Source organism: Ictidomys tridecemlineatus, chromosome 15, assembly GCF_052094955.1.
Source record: "Ictidomys tridecemlineatus isolate mIctTri1 chromosome 15, mIctTri1.hap1, whole genome shotgun sequence".
NCBI classification, from domain to species: Eukaryota; Metazoa; Chordata; class Mammalia; order Rodentia; family Sciuridae; genus Ictidomys; species Ictidomys tridecemlineatus.
The window spans coordinates 14,406,779-14,419,330 of NC_135491.1; the positions used below are offsets into that span (position 1 = coordinate 14,406,779).

At 52.6% G+C, this 12,552-nt stretch overlaps 2 protein-coding genes across 2 annotated transcripts; one reads left to right on the top strand and one right to left on the bottom strand.

The window, feature by feature from the left end:
• Window positions 1–4,244: 4,244 nt before the first annotated feature.
• Med29 (mediator complex subunit 29) lies at window positions 4,245–7,785 on the bottom strand. The gene is made up of 4 exons (XM_005336409.5): window positions 7,360–7,785; window positions 6,778–6,836; window positions 6,494–6,578; window positions 4,245–4,574 (listed from the first exon to the last, which is right to left on the bottom strand). Exons 1-4 carry the CDS (start codon window positions 7,573–7,575, stop codon window positions 4,332–4,334), a joined length of 603 nt encoding a protein of 200 aa, XP_005336466.1. The 5' UTR covers window positions 7,576–7,785; the 3' UTR covers window positions 4,245–4,331.
• A 107-nt stretch (window positions 7,786–7,892) lies between these two features.
• Paf1 (PAF1 component of Paf1/RNA polymerase II complex) lies at window positions 7,893–12,513 on the top strand. Its single transcript, XM_005336410.4, has 14 exons — window positions 7,893–8,174; window positions 8,656–8,685; window positions 8,780–8,872; window positions 9,113–9,234; window positions 9,325–9,391; window positions 9,492–9,593; window positions 9,679–9,784; window positions 9,863–9,931; window positions 10,014–10,117; window positions 10,201–10,317; window positions 10,416–10,544; window positions 11,573–11,678; window positions 11,788–11,878; window positions 11,957–12,513. Exons 1-14 carry the CDS (start codon window positions 8,128–8,130, stop codon window positions 12,361–12,363), a joined length of 1,590 nt encoding a protein of 529 aa, XP_005336467.1. The 5' UTR covers window positions 7,893–8,127; the 3' UTR covers window positions 12,364–12,513.
• Window positions 12,514–12,552: the final 39 nt, after the last annotated feature.

Here is a 12,552-nt window from a genome sequence, read left to right on the forward strand (position 1 = left end):
GGTCCCGGGCTGGGCGCCCCGATCGGGTCCTGGGCGGGCGGGCGGGCAGGGGTGGAGGGAGAAAGGGGCGGAAACCAGAAAGGCTAAAAATACCATGAGCACTTCCGGCCCAGGGGGAGGAGAGCGGAGAGCAGAGTTTCCAGAAAAACAAGCGGGGACGGGAAACGCGGGGGTGTGAGAGCCCGTGTGAGTGCGCGGGCGAGCAGGGGCCGGTGTACTCACGGCACGTGTGCCCGGCTGCGTGTGTGCCCGGCGTGATGGCCTGGGCGGCCGCGGGTGTGGCCAAGGCTGGGGCTGGCCGTGTGTGCCCCGGTGTGGGACTGCTGGTGTGCACCACTAGTGTGAATAGTGTGCTCCTGCAGGTGTGAGCCCTGCACCTCTGGGGGGAGGAGGTCAGGGCGCCTGGGGTTGCAGTTGGGGAAGTAGGTGTGGGACTTGAGCGTGCGGGTTTCCTGTGTGAAGGGCCGTGTGCATATGATCCCCAAGGACCGGACTCTGTGAATAAACATGTGAAACCATCTATCTGTGTAATAGATTGACTAACCACCAGCGCTGGAGCCAACTGGATGTGGGGAGGCGGTGAATTGCCATTGCCCTGCAGCTGTCTTTGAGTTGGATTTATGGGACTGCACTGCCATACCGCTGCCATCTGTACATAGCTCTGAGCCACTGTGGGATCTGGAGTGACTAAGATGCCTGGGCTGGCCAGGGACTGACTGTACCCGCTGGTGTGGCTGGGGGTCTGCAGATATCCTTGAAGCTAGGTGATTTCATGACCTTGAAGTCCCTCTAGGTGACTGCAGCTGTGGCTCAGTGTGTATGCTTTTTAGGTGTATGAGTGGTGTTCACGTGTCTGTCCTTAGCCGTGGGTGTGCCTGAGGCTGCATGTGCATGACGACACATTAGGCTAGTGTCTGGATGAAGTTCCTCTGTGGCCCAGTCACAAGGCAGTGAAATTGGTGAACTTTGGTGCCTGACGTCGACAGTGCGCATGATGGGGAGAGTGGTTGGCGCCCTGCTCCATGTGGCTGTTGGTGTGTCTGCCTCTGTGGGCAGCACAGACATGCACACACCCGCACCTGAGAAGCTGTGTCTGAGCCAGTCTTATCTGTCCCCAGCTGGTGAGGTGCTGCTGCCACTGGGCTGAGGGCAGAGCTGACTCAGCCCTGATGGGCAAAGTCTGCGATGGGGTGAGAGATAGCGGGCAAAGTGGTGGTTAGAGGGGTGTTTGTGTATTCACATGGTTGAGTTACTCATTTAGAGTTTGTTTGTAGGACTGCCAATGGGATGGGGTCTCTGGGGCATCAGGTAGTGGGGTGGTAGGTTCTGCTAGTCTCTGCTGGACGGTGAGGGTGGTGTGTGCCTGTGCAGTGCCCATAGTCTGTGCTGCCTCATGTGTGTTGTGTGGTGGCTGTGCATGCATGTCATACACACCCCCCTGAGCACCAGGTCCTACACCCTTCCTCTGTGCCTAACAACCTAGCAAAGTCAAGTCCCCACTGAATAATCTGCTGGGGCTTCCTGTCCTATCCCTGCTCCTTCATCAAGACCCCAATCCTCCTCATTGGTGGGTCAACTCACCAGCACATTCCTGCCTCAGGGCCTTTGCATTGCACTTCTCTCCCTGGAATGCTCTTGCAGTGGATTCCTTCTCCAAGTTGACTCTAGCACGTCAGTGAGGCCTGCCTTGACCTCTATTAAGGATTTTTTTGTTTTGAGACAGAAATAGGGTTTATTACATAACCCAGGCTAGTTTTGAACTCCTGGGCCCAAGCGATCCTCCTGCCTTAACCTCCAGGGTAGCTGGAATTTCAGGCATGTACCAATGTACCTGGTGCTTGTTTTTTTTGTTTTTGTCTTTTTGGTTTTGAAAATCAAACCCAGGGTCCTACACATATTAAGCGCCATCTCTACCACTGAGCCACACCACCAGCCCTCCAATTTAAATAACCTTATCATCACTTGAACATCATAAACATGTTACATCTAATTATAAACCCAAATGATGTTCACAGGATGACTACCCAATGAAGGTTTTCAATAAATTGACAATTCTCAATATGCCAGCCTTTTTTTCTTTTCTTTTGCAGTGCTGGGTATTGAACCTAGGGGCTCCTTACCTCTGAGCCACATCCCCAGCCCTTTTATTTTTTTTGAGACAGTGTCTCACTAAATTGCCCAGGCTGGCTTTGAACTTGTGATCCTTCTGCTTCAGCCTCCTGAGTAGCGTGTTGATCTACCACGTCCTTATTTTTTATGCTGTCTCTCAAGGTTCTTGAGCACAGGGTTCTTGGGTCGCATTGCAAAGCTTGGCCCACACAATATGCTCAGCCCCTGTTCCACTGTCTGCGCTGCATCACCCACTGCCTGTGGTGTCTCCTAGGTGTGGCTTTTGCACTCTGGCCTTGTCTCCTGGGTGCTGGGATGTTATTCCCTCACCAGTGATGTCACATTGACACCACCCAGCGGAGCCAGCTGTACCTGTCTTGCACATATGCTCATGAACTGACACATCTCTGCCAGTATGTGACGTGTGCCCCTGGGCTGGGAGCTGGTAGGCTCTGCTGGGACAGGGTTAGCATATTTTCAGTTGTATGAAAGATAACTAAATCCTGCTAGGCAGAAAGAAGACTATTATAAGAGATTAAGTACAGGTAAGGAGACGTGTGGGTGCCCACGGGACAGGGAATAATGGTGTTTGTTTTGTTGCTGTAGTGGGGATCCGTTGCAGAGGAGCCTCACCACTCAACTACACAGCCCTTTTTATTTCATTTCTGAGACAGGGTCTGACCAAGTAGCCCAGGCTGGCCTTGAACTTGGAATTCTCCTGCCTCAGCCTCCAGTCACTGGCATTACAGGTGCGTGCCCCTGCACCCAGCTAGATGGTCAAGTGTGTGTCAGATTCCAATTGTTTGAAAAGCTGATTGAATCAGACAGGGGCTGAGCTAAGGCTTCCCTGAAGACGGCCACCTGCGGTCAGTGCCTCAGCTTGCCTCCTGCCTCAGCACCAGTGCTTCAAGGAAGCTCAGGAAGGAATTTCCTGGGATGTACACACACAGCTGGGCCGCATTCCAGTTTCCCAGTATGGGACAGTGAATCACAGAGGTCTCCATGATCTCAGGGTTTCCTTACAAACATGGGGTCCAGGAGAGGAGGCTGTTGGGTGGTGACATGGGAACCAGGGCACTGAAGGTGTTGGGTGGGGCAGTTCCCCCGACCAGGCTGAGTCACAGGGCCTTTCACACCCCAACAGCTGGGCCTAGGATGGTAGCTCTGCCAGGCACTTGCCCAGGCCTGACGGCCATGGCTGAGCTTCCCCCGAAGCTGTTCGGCTATTGGGGACAGGGGAAGCCTGGTGGGGCACTCCCTCCCTCCCTCAAGCCCCCTCCCCAGGGCCTGCTTCCCGGAGCTGGGTTCTTCCCCAGGACTGATGATTCACACCACTGGGGCCTTTTCACTTCTCCTTTGGGCTAAAAATACAGGGACCCAGGCATCCAGCTGGGCCAGGCTGCCCCACAGATTGCACAATGGCCCACATTGGTGTTCCGCTGACGCAGGGCCTGGGGACAGGCGGGGGCCTGGGTTGCTCCCCAGTCAGGCATGTTGAGGTTAGGGCCTCAGCTCCTCCACTTTTTCTTGCCTGGGCTCAAGACCTTGCAGGCTGGGCTAATGTGGGAGATGCTGAGGGTCTCTGGGCTTGGCTGTGGTCCTAGAAATGATGCCTTAGCACCAAGAAACCCAAGGTTTCTGGCTCTCTTCATAGACAAGAGTGCCAGCTAGGAGTTGGGGGCAGCCAAAGAGGACTATTAGAGACAGGGATACAGAAAACCACAGGGGCAGAGACTGAAATGGGGCAGAGAAAGATGAGAGAGAGAGAGAGAGAGAGAGAGAGAGAGAGAGAGAGAGAGAGAGAGAGAGAGAGAGAGAGAGAACACAGGAGACAGGAACAGCTGGAGAAAGAAACAGACACAAATCACCCCCAACTGACCAAACTCCAGGGAAGACTGAGAGGGAAGGGCCCAACCAGGAGACCACACCCATGCCACACCTACACCAGGCAGGGGTAGGGCCCCTGGAACAAAGGTCATCAAGAAGACTCAGTTCAAAGTCCATACTAGCCCAGGGAGGGGAGGAGGAGAGTAGTAGAGGCGGGGTTGGGACCTGTTGTCTCCCTGCTGGCCTTTGCTGCCCCCTGCTGGCTCCAATCCGCAATGCTCAGGAAAGAAGGAGAAATGAGACACAACTCTGGCTTTTTGGCTTAGGCCAATCTTCATTCTTTGTCTGCCCCCCCCTTATCCCCCAATGCCAGCCCCGCTCCCTGCCATGCCATCTCAGAGGGTGCCCCCCGGGCCAGTAGGTGGTGCAGGCGTCTTGCCTGTGACCTTGTTGGCACAGTCCAGCAGGGCCGTATGAATGTCCTTGGCACAGGCAATCTGGGCTTTGATGACAGCCAGGTACTGCGGGTAGGGCAGGCTGTCAGGCTGCACGGCATCTGGCTTGGTGGCTGTGGGCACCAGGGTCGGAGAGTGCTTGGCACTGTCACAGCTCTGTGAAAGGCACTCATGCGCCAGGCGCTGTGGACAGGAGGCAGGAGTGCAGCATCAGCCTCACTCTAGGTACACAGGGTCCCCCACCCCCTGGGGGCCAGCCTGGGGCAGCCTGCTAGATCTTTGGAGTCCTAAGGTCTTGGGAGTCAGAGCTGGGCCCTGCCAATCACTGGCTGGGTGACCTGAAGCAAGGGACTGCTCTTCTCTGAGACTCAGTTTCCTCCTCTGGAAAATGGGTTTAAGGACTACCTCTTTTGACCTCATAGGTAAGAACAGTAAGAACAGGTGTGTTGAGGCCCAGATCCTAGTGCATCATTTCTTTTCTTTTATGGAGGATTGAACCCAGGGGCACTTAACTACTGGGCTGCATCCCCAGCCTGTTTTTTATATTTTATTAGAGACAGGGTCTCACTGAGTTGCTTAGGTCCTTGCTAAGTTGCTGAGGCTGGCTTTGAACTTCAGCCTCCCGAGCTGCTGGGATTACAGGTGTGCATCAGCACCCGGCCCCAGTACATCATTTGAAGTACTAACTGATCATTGTCAGTTATTATGACTGTCACTGCCTTGACCCCAAGCTTAGCATTGGCAGTGGCTTCTCTGATGGCACCTGCCACGGATTTTCTCCTACTTGTTTGGTTACTCCTACCAGGTACTTCTCACTCTATTCAAGACTGGAGCAGCAGTTTCCAGATTCCTTCTCCTTCCACTCCCCATGATCCCTCGGCTGTCATCCCCACACACTGGGCTCCCACCTCTTCAATGACGGTGCCCACACCTCTGACCTTAGCTTCCCTTATATTCCTAGGCCCCTTCCCTCATATTCTCCCATCAAACTGTTGTTTCTCATGGGTCCCCATCTCAGATGATTCTACCATTCCTACCAGAGCCCTGGGCCCCATCCTGGAAAGTCCTCCCTTAACAGCCCATCTGTCCTGTGGCCTGACAAAACTTAGAAGCTCTCAAGTTCTTCCTCAAGAAGTGAGGAACCAGGGAACTGGGAACATGGGAACCAGGGCACTGAAGGTGTTGGCTGGGGCAGTTCATCAGCCCCACTCTGGCTGCATCCTTGGGCCTCACTAAACTGCAAGTTCTTTACCCAGCTTCTCTTACAAAGTCTTCTTTTGGCAGCCAGAGGCATATTATATTACTAAAAAGCAAACTGTTCCATGTTCTCCCTTACCTGAAATCCTCCATGGCTCCCCAGTGCCCTCAGCATTATATTCAAAATTCCACTCCTACTACACCTGAGCCAGACTGAATCTCCTAATAATCTCCTGAAATTTAAAGCATAAGTTGTTCCTGGCTGGAACACAGTGTTACCCCAACCACTTCTCAATTCTGCCTTGCCTTTAACACCTGGTCCAGAATGATAATACTATAGGAAACACTTGCCATAATCCTACTATGATGGGTATGTACTTTCCATGCATGATCTTGCTGAGTTTTCTCTGAAACTCTATTTTCCAAGGGAGGAACCCAAGGCTCACAGGAAGTTGGTCTGATTAGAGGCCTGCCTCTCACCTCTTGCACTCTCTGTTCTTTGCTGAGGAGAGCACTCTCTCCGATGTGCTCTCCTCAGCAGCCTTCCCTGAACCACTCTCTCTCTACTCTCAACCCATGTTTCCACATCCCCTCAGCTGCCTTCCATCCTAGCCCCGACACCACTGCCTGTGCTCCATTTCACAGCCCCAACCACTGTGGCCTGGACTTCTCCCATCACAGCCTTGACCACTGTGAGTTGTCCCTGTTTGGGGTTACACTTGTCACTGGACTAAACTGCAAGTTCTGTGAGAGCAAGGATCAGGGCAACAGTGTGTCTCCAGCATCAGATGAAGCCCAGGTCTGTCCCAGAGGAGGTACCCAGTGAATGAGCTGACTGATGGTTCATGAAGATCCCAGGGACTGAGGTAAGATTGTGGGCACCCAATGCCCAGAAGACCCCTTACCAGACACAGCTCCAGCTGGTCACAGAGTGCGTAGAACTCCTCCAGGCACTTGTCAAAGCGCTGTATGGGTCCATCGCTGCTCTTTCTAGCATCCGGGAGAAAAGAGGGGAATGGATTTCCAATCTCTGGGGCACCAGGGTCCACACAACTAAGTGTTCATCAGGAAACCAGGGACAGGCCCAGGGGATCTGAAGCAGAGCTTGAAATTACGAGGGTGGTGGGGGGAGGGATTTCTAAGGCTGGGGTGGAGAGAGGATATCCTGGGGAAAGAGGGCTGCACTTACTGTCCATTGTCAATGTTAGTGTTCTGAATCAAGTTCTGCGCTGCAACCTTCATCAAGGTCTAGTTTAAAAAGAAAAAAAGATGCGGGAGATAGAGAAACAGAGAGGATAATTTTGTTAGATCTACGCTCTTCCTTGAGATAACACCCAGCCTTAGTCCTCCTCTTCATTTGGCATCTCCCTCCTGACACTCCAGAATAATGCTGATTTCCACTCCTATATCAGACACTGGTATTTTCCCGGAAACCTGCCCTCGCCTGGGTTTTCACCAACTATCTCCATTATCCACCAATCACGGGCAGAAGCTACGAATAGACACTCCTTTCCACAGGCTTTAACGACCAGAGGCGGGCTTTCCCCTTACACCCCTTCCCACTCAAGTTCTGGCCAATCCCAGCCTCAACATCTACATTGATCCCGCCCCACAATGTCACTCCACAGAGCTTCGCTTTGGCATCACAAAAATGAACGTCTTTCTCCTCTTCCCTACTATGATCTCTCCACAACTAAACCACCCCTCAGCACGCCCTCTTGGAATCAGACTGCCAAATCCTGCATTCTCCTCACAGCTCCCGATCAATCACCTGTAGACTCTCCTTCAGCTGCGGGATGAGCATCTTATAGCGCTGCACAGGATCGAAGTCCTGTTGTTGTTGCTGCAGGAGACCGCTTTGGGCAGGTCCCACCAGTTGTGCTGGCGGTTGCGGCTGTTGCTGGGAACCCGGGCCACCAGTCGAACCCGGACCCGATACACCACCAGCTGAGGAAGCCACTGAAGCCTGCTGCTGGGGCGCAGCCATCTTCCTTGCTTAGAGCGCCGGAAGTGCGTCACAAGTGCTGCTCCCGGGTTTCAGCGTCTCCATCGGTAGGCCCCGTTTACTAGTTAACTCCGCCTTCAGACAGTTTAACCAATGAAAGGAGAGGAGATGCCCCCACCTTCCATCAGTCTCTAATCCGACGTCCAGACTAGGAATTTCTTTTCGCCAATCACAAGACGTTTTCCCTCCATGGCTCCACCCTTTACCCAGAAGCTCTCCAATCCGTGCGTGTTTCTGATCCGGACTCTATTTCCCGGAAGGCTTTGCGGCCTGAGGCGACCTGTCGGGTCCTTAGCGTCTTGGCGGCAGTTGGTGGAGCCGGAGCTGTGAGTCCGCCTGTGGCGCTGCCTGAGCGTTCTCCTGAGTCTTGCCCAAAGCTCTTCCCTCCAGCCTCTCACCCTAACCCTCCCCCTCAGAGAACGGCGTCATCCTGAGTCTTGCCTCAGGTCAGGCGTCCACGGAGGTCGGCACGCCCCTCCGCGTCTGCCCGCGGCGCAGCAAGGACCCCATTCGGGCCGCCGTCGCCTCGTCGCTATGGCGCCCACCATCCAGACCCAGGCCCAGCGGGAGGATGGCCACAGGTAGGCGCCACGCTACCTGGTTCTACCCCTCTCCTCTACGTCTCCCAGGGCTTCAGCAAGGCGGGGGTCGGGTGAGGGTATCTGCCTACGTCGTCATTGGCCCCCCAGGGCTGCCCGCGAGGTCACGGAGCGCTTACCTTTGACCGAGGGGGCGGGCTCCTCCTGGGACTCGGGTGTTACCCCTTCCTCTCCTGCCCCCGAATTAAGGAATTACCCCTCTGGAGGCGCTCCGGCCCTTTGAGCGCTTAGATCACTCCAGTCAAGCGTTTGGAAACCATTCTTCCCAAAACGATTGAGTACGTGGTTTTTTATTAAGAAACACTGGATTGAAAGCTTTTGGGGACACTCCGCGAAACGGAATCGAATGCTTGCCCCCACCCCAAAATGGGTGCACCTCTTAGAAGCTTGGAGAAACCTCTTTCACTCCTCTATCAACCCCTGTTCACTTCTTCATTCTATCAGTCTCTTTTTTCTCCACCAGGCCCAATTCCCACCGGACTCTACCTGAGAGGTGAGCCCCACTGATTTCTCCGGAGAAGTGGGCGTGGGAGCTGGGAGCGAAAGTGGGGCAGCCAGGGCCAAATTTTGAGTTCTTGTTTTCCTAGATCTGGAGTGGTCTGCCGAGTCAAGTATTGCAATAGTCTCCCTGACATCCCCTTCGACCCCAAGTTCATCACATACCCTTTTGACCAGAACAGGTGAGATTAAGATCAGGGATGGGTAAACTACTCAGAAATGAGGAGCCTAAGGTTGCTTAGGCTCTTTACTTCTCTTTCTCTGGGTCTACTCGGTACCTACCCAGCCACAGTAGCAGGTGCTCAGTAAATACTCATGGATGGAGCAAGTAGCATCTGAGATTCTCCCCAGAGCTTAGCTTCTGGGAAGCAGGGAATAAAGCTGGAATCAGAAATCCACAGTGGACATGTTTCCTTACCCAGATTTGTCCAGTATAAAGCGACCTCCTTAGAGAAACAGCACAAACATGACCTCCTGACTGAGCCAGATCTGGGAGTCACCATTGACCTCATCAACCCGGACACCTACCGCATTGATCCAAATGGTTCGTGGGAAGACAGGGTTGGTCTACTCTAGACCATAAGAGGCCAGGCCTGGGCCTCCTTCATGGTGGTCCTGCCTCTTCCCTCTCTAGTTCTCCTGGATCCAGCTGATGAGAAGCTTTTAGAAGAGGAGATTCAGGCTCCCACCAGCTCTAAGAGGTGAGCAGGTGCCAACTAGGTACTGGGTCTGGCTGGGATAGGCTCTGCAAACAGAGGAAGTCCTGCATGGGGTTCTAAAGTACCTCATCTCCTACCCCAGATCCCAGCAACATGCAAAAGTAGTGCCATGGATGCGGAAGACAGAGTACATTTCCACTGAATTCAACCGTTATGGCATCTCTAATGAGAAACCTGAGGTCAAGTAAGTTGAGATGGGAAGGAGGGGGGAATGTGGAGATTTCTCGCTAAGTCCAGTGGTCCCTAAAGTTTATTGTCTTCACTTCTAGGATTGGGGTTTCTGTGAAGCAGCAGTTCACTGAGGAAGAAATATATAAAGATAGGGATAGCCAGATCACGGCCATCGAGAAGACTTTTGAGGATGCCCAGAAATCAGTAATTGAAGGACTAGGGTGGGGAGAAGCAGAAGTGTGACTTGAGCACTTCCCCTCACTCTGTTTTTGCTCCCACTAGATCTCCCAGCATTACAGCAAGCCTCGGGTGACACCAGTGGAGGTCATGCCTGTATTCCCAGACTTTAAGGTCAGGCCTAGGGCAAGAGGTTGAGGGATGGTCTCCCATGTCTGTCTGTACCAGATTAACCCAGTGCCCTCCATTTCCCCAGATGTGGATCAACCCATGTGCTCAAGTAATCTTTGACTCAGATCCAGCTCCCAAGGACACAAGTGGTGCAGCTGCATTGGAGATGATGTCTCAGGCCATGATCAGGTCAGTGGTTCTGCTGTTTACCTTCACCTGCTCCTCCTTTCTCTCTGCCTCACTCTTTAACATCCCTCTTTTCTCCCAACTAGGGGCATGATGGATGAGGAAGGGAACCAGTTTGTGGCCTATTTCCTACCTGTGGAAGAGACACTGAAGAAACGAAAACGGGACCAGGAGGAGGAGATGGACTATGCACCAGATGATGTGTGCGTGGGTTGGGGTTAGGTTTTAGGAATTGAGAAGTATGTCTCCTTTTCTCCTTGTCAGGATGAAAATGGGGCTGACTCTGTTCTGTCATTCTCAGGTATGATTACAAGATTGCTCGGGAGTACAACTGGAATGTGAAGAACAAGGCTAGCAAGGGCTACGAGGAAAACTACTTCTTCATCTTTCGAGAGGGTGATGGAGTTTACTACAATGAGTTGGAGACCAGGTACTCAACACACTCCCAATTAGCCTGGTTCTGTGCTTTTCAAGACACTGAGATATACAAGAACCATCCTGGAGGTCATTTGTGCCTTTGGATTTATGCATTGTAAACAAGAGCTCACCTACATGGGATGGACCTGGCTCTAATACAAGAAGTCAGAAAGAAAATGTCCAAGTAATGCAGGAAACCTTTAGAGCTCTTGTGGATGGTGGACAGCCAACTTTCCTGATACACTGTTATTAATATAAAACTTCATGTGAAAGTACATAGCCATGGTATAAGGAATATATAACATTGGCATATATATTTAAGCGTAACACTTGATAACCATTTTCAAAAGATGACCCCCAAACTCTCCACTAAGGGCTTAGAGTTAACTGCTGTGTCAGGGCCCTAGGTTGGGAAAGCATGACCTGAATTTTTGTTTAAAGGAGGGATCAGAAATACTGATCCAAAAGCCAGGCAGGAAATGTGAAAGACTCAACAGAAGAGTGCTGGTGGGCTCAGGGTGACCTGGAACTCTTGGCAGCTTCTAAGGGACATCTGTCATCTTTTGTCACTCTGTTGGGGTAAGAAAGGTCTAGTAGGGCCCTAAATGCTTTTTTTTTTTTTTTGGTACTTGTAAACGGACAGAAGGCCTTAATTTTATTTGTTTTATGTAGTGTTGAGGATCAAACCCAGTGCCTCACATATGCTAGGCAAGCGCTCTGCCACTGCACTACAACCCCATTACTAAATCCCTGTTTTTCAAAAGCCAGAAATCCATCTTCTTCTGGTTTTAATTCTGGGGTGCACTCTTAACACAGAGCCATGTCCCAGCCCTGCTTCTCCTGGTTTTTAAGTGTTGGTAATTAATACACACACACACACACACACACACACACACACACACGAATATACCACATATCACAAGTAGTTTATCCTTCCACTGGTGTGCTCTGGGCCAAGCACTGACTGGGAACTAAGTCAGACCAGACCCCTCAGGGGTCTTAAAACACATCTTCTATACTTGTGCAATTTGCCCACTGCAGGGTCCGCCTTAGTAAGCGCCGGGCCAAGGCTGGAGTTCAGTCAGGCACCAATGCCCTGCTCGTGGTCAAACACCGGGACATGAACGAGAAGGAATTAGAAGCCCAGGTAATAAGCACCACTGGACCAGGGCACCCTTAGGGGGAGGGCAGTGATGGGTGAGAAGGATAGAAGAAGCCTGACAGAACACCCTTCTTCCCAATCCTGCCGCTTCTAGGAGGCACGGAAGGCCCAGCTGGAAAACCACGAACCAGAGGAGGAAGAGGAGGAGGAGATGGAGGCAGAAGAGAAAGAAGCTGGGGGCTCAGGTAAAGAGGAACAGGCCAGACCCTGGGAACCTCAAGAGGGCAGGAAATTGGGTCTCACTTCTTTCTGCTCCCTCACAGATGAGGAGAACGAGAAGGGCAGCAGCAGTGAGAAGGAGGGCAGCGAGGACGAGCGCTCAGGTAGTGAGAGTGAACGAGAGGAAGGTGACAGGGAGGAGGCAAGTGACAAGAGTGGAAGTGGTGAGGACGAGAGCAGTGAGGATGAAGCTCGGGCTGCTCGGGACAAAGAGGAGATCTTTGGTAGTGATGCGGATTCGGAGGATGATGCGGACTCTGATGATGAGGACAGAGGACGGGCCCGAGGTGGCAGTGACAATGATTCGGACAGTGGCAGTGATGGGGGTGGCCAGCGGAGCCGGAGCCGGAGCGCCAGCCCTTTCCCCAGTGGCAGTGAACACTCAGCCCAGGAAGATGGCAGTGAAGCTGCAGCTTCTGATTCCAGTGAGGCTGACAGCGATAGTGACTGAGCCCCAGACCCTTCAGAGGGGAAGCACAGACACATGCTCAGAGGAAGGCACTTTTCTAGTGGTCTATTTGTGAGCCCTTCACTTTATTTGTCACCCCCCTCCCCCCCACACCAACCTTTGCTGTTAATAAAGTCAACTTCTCTTGATGTATCTTCCCAGCGCCTCTGGTCTCATTTCAACACCCCCCCG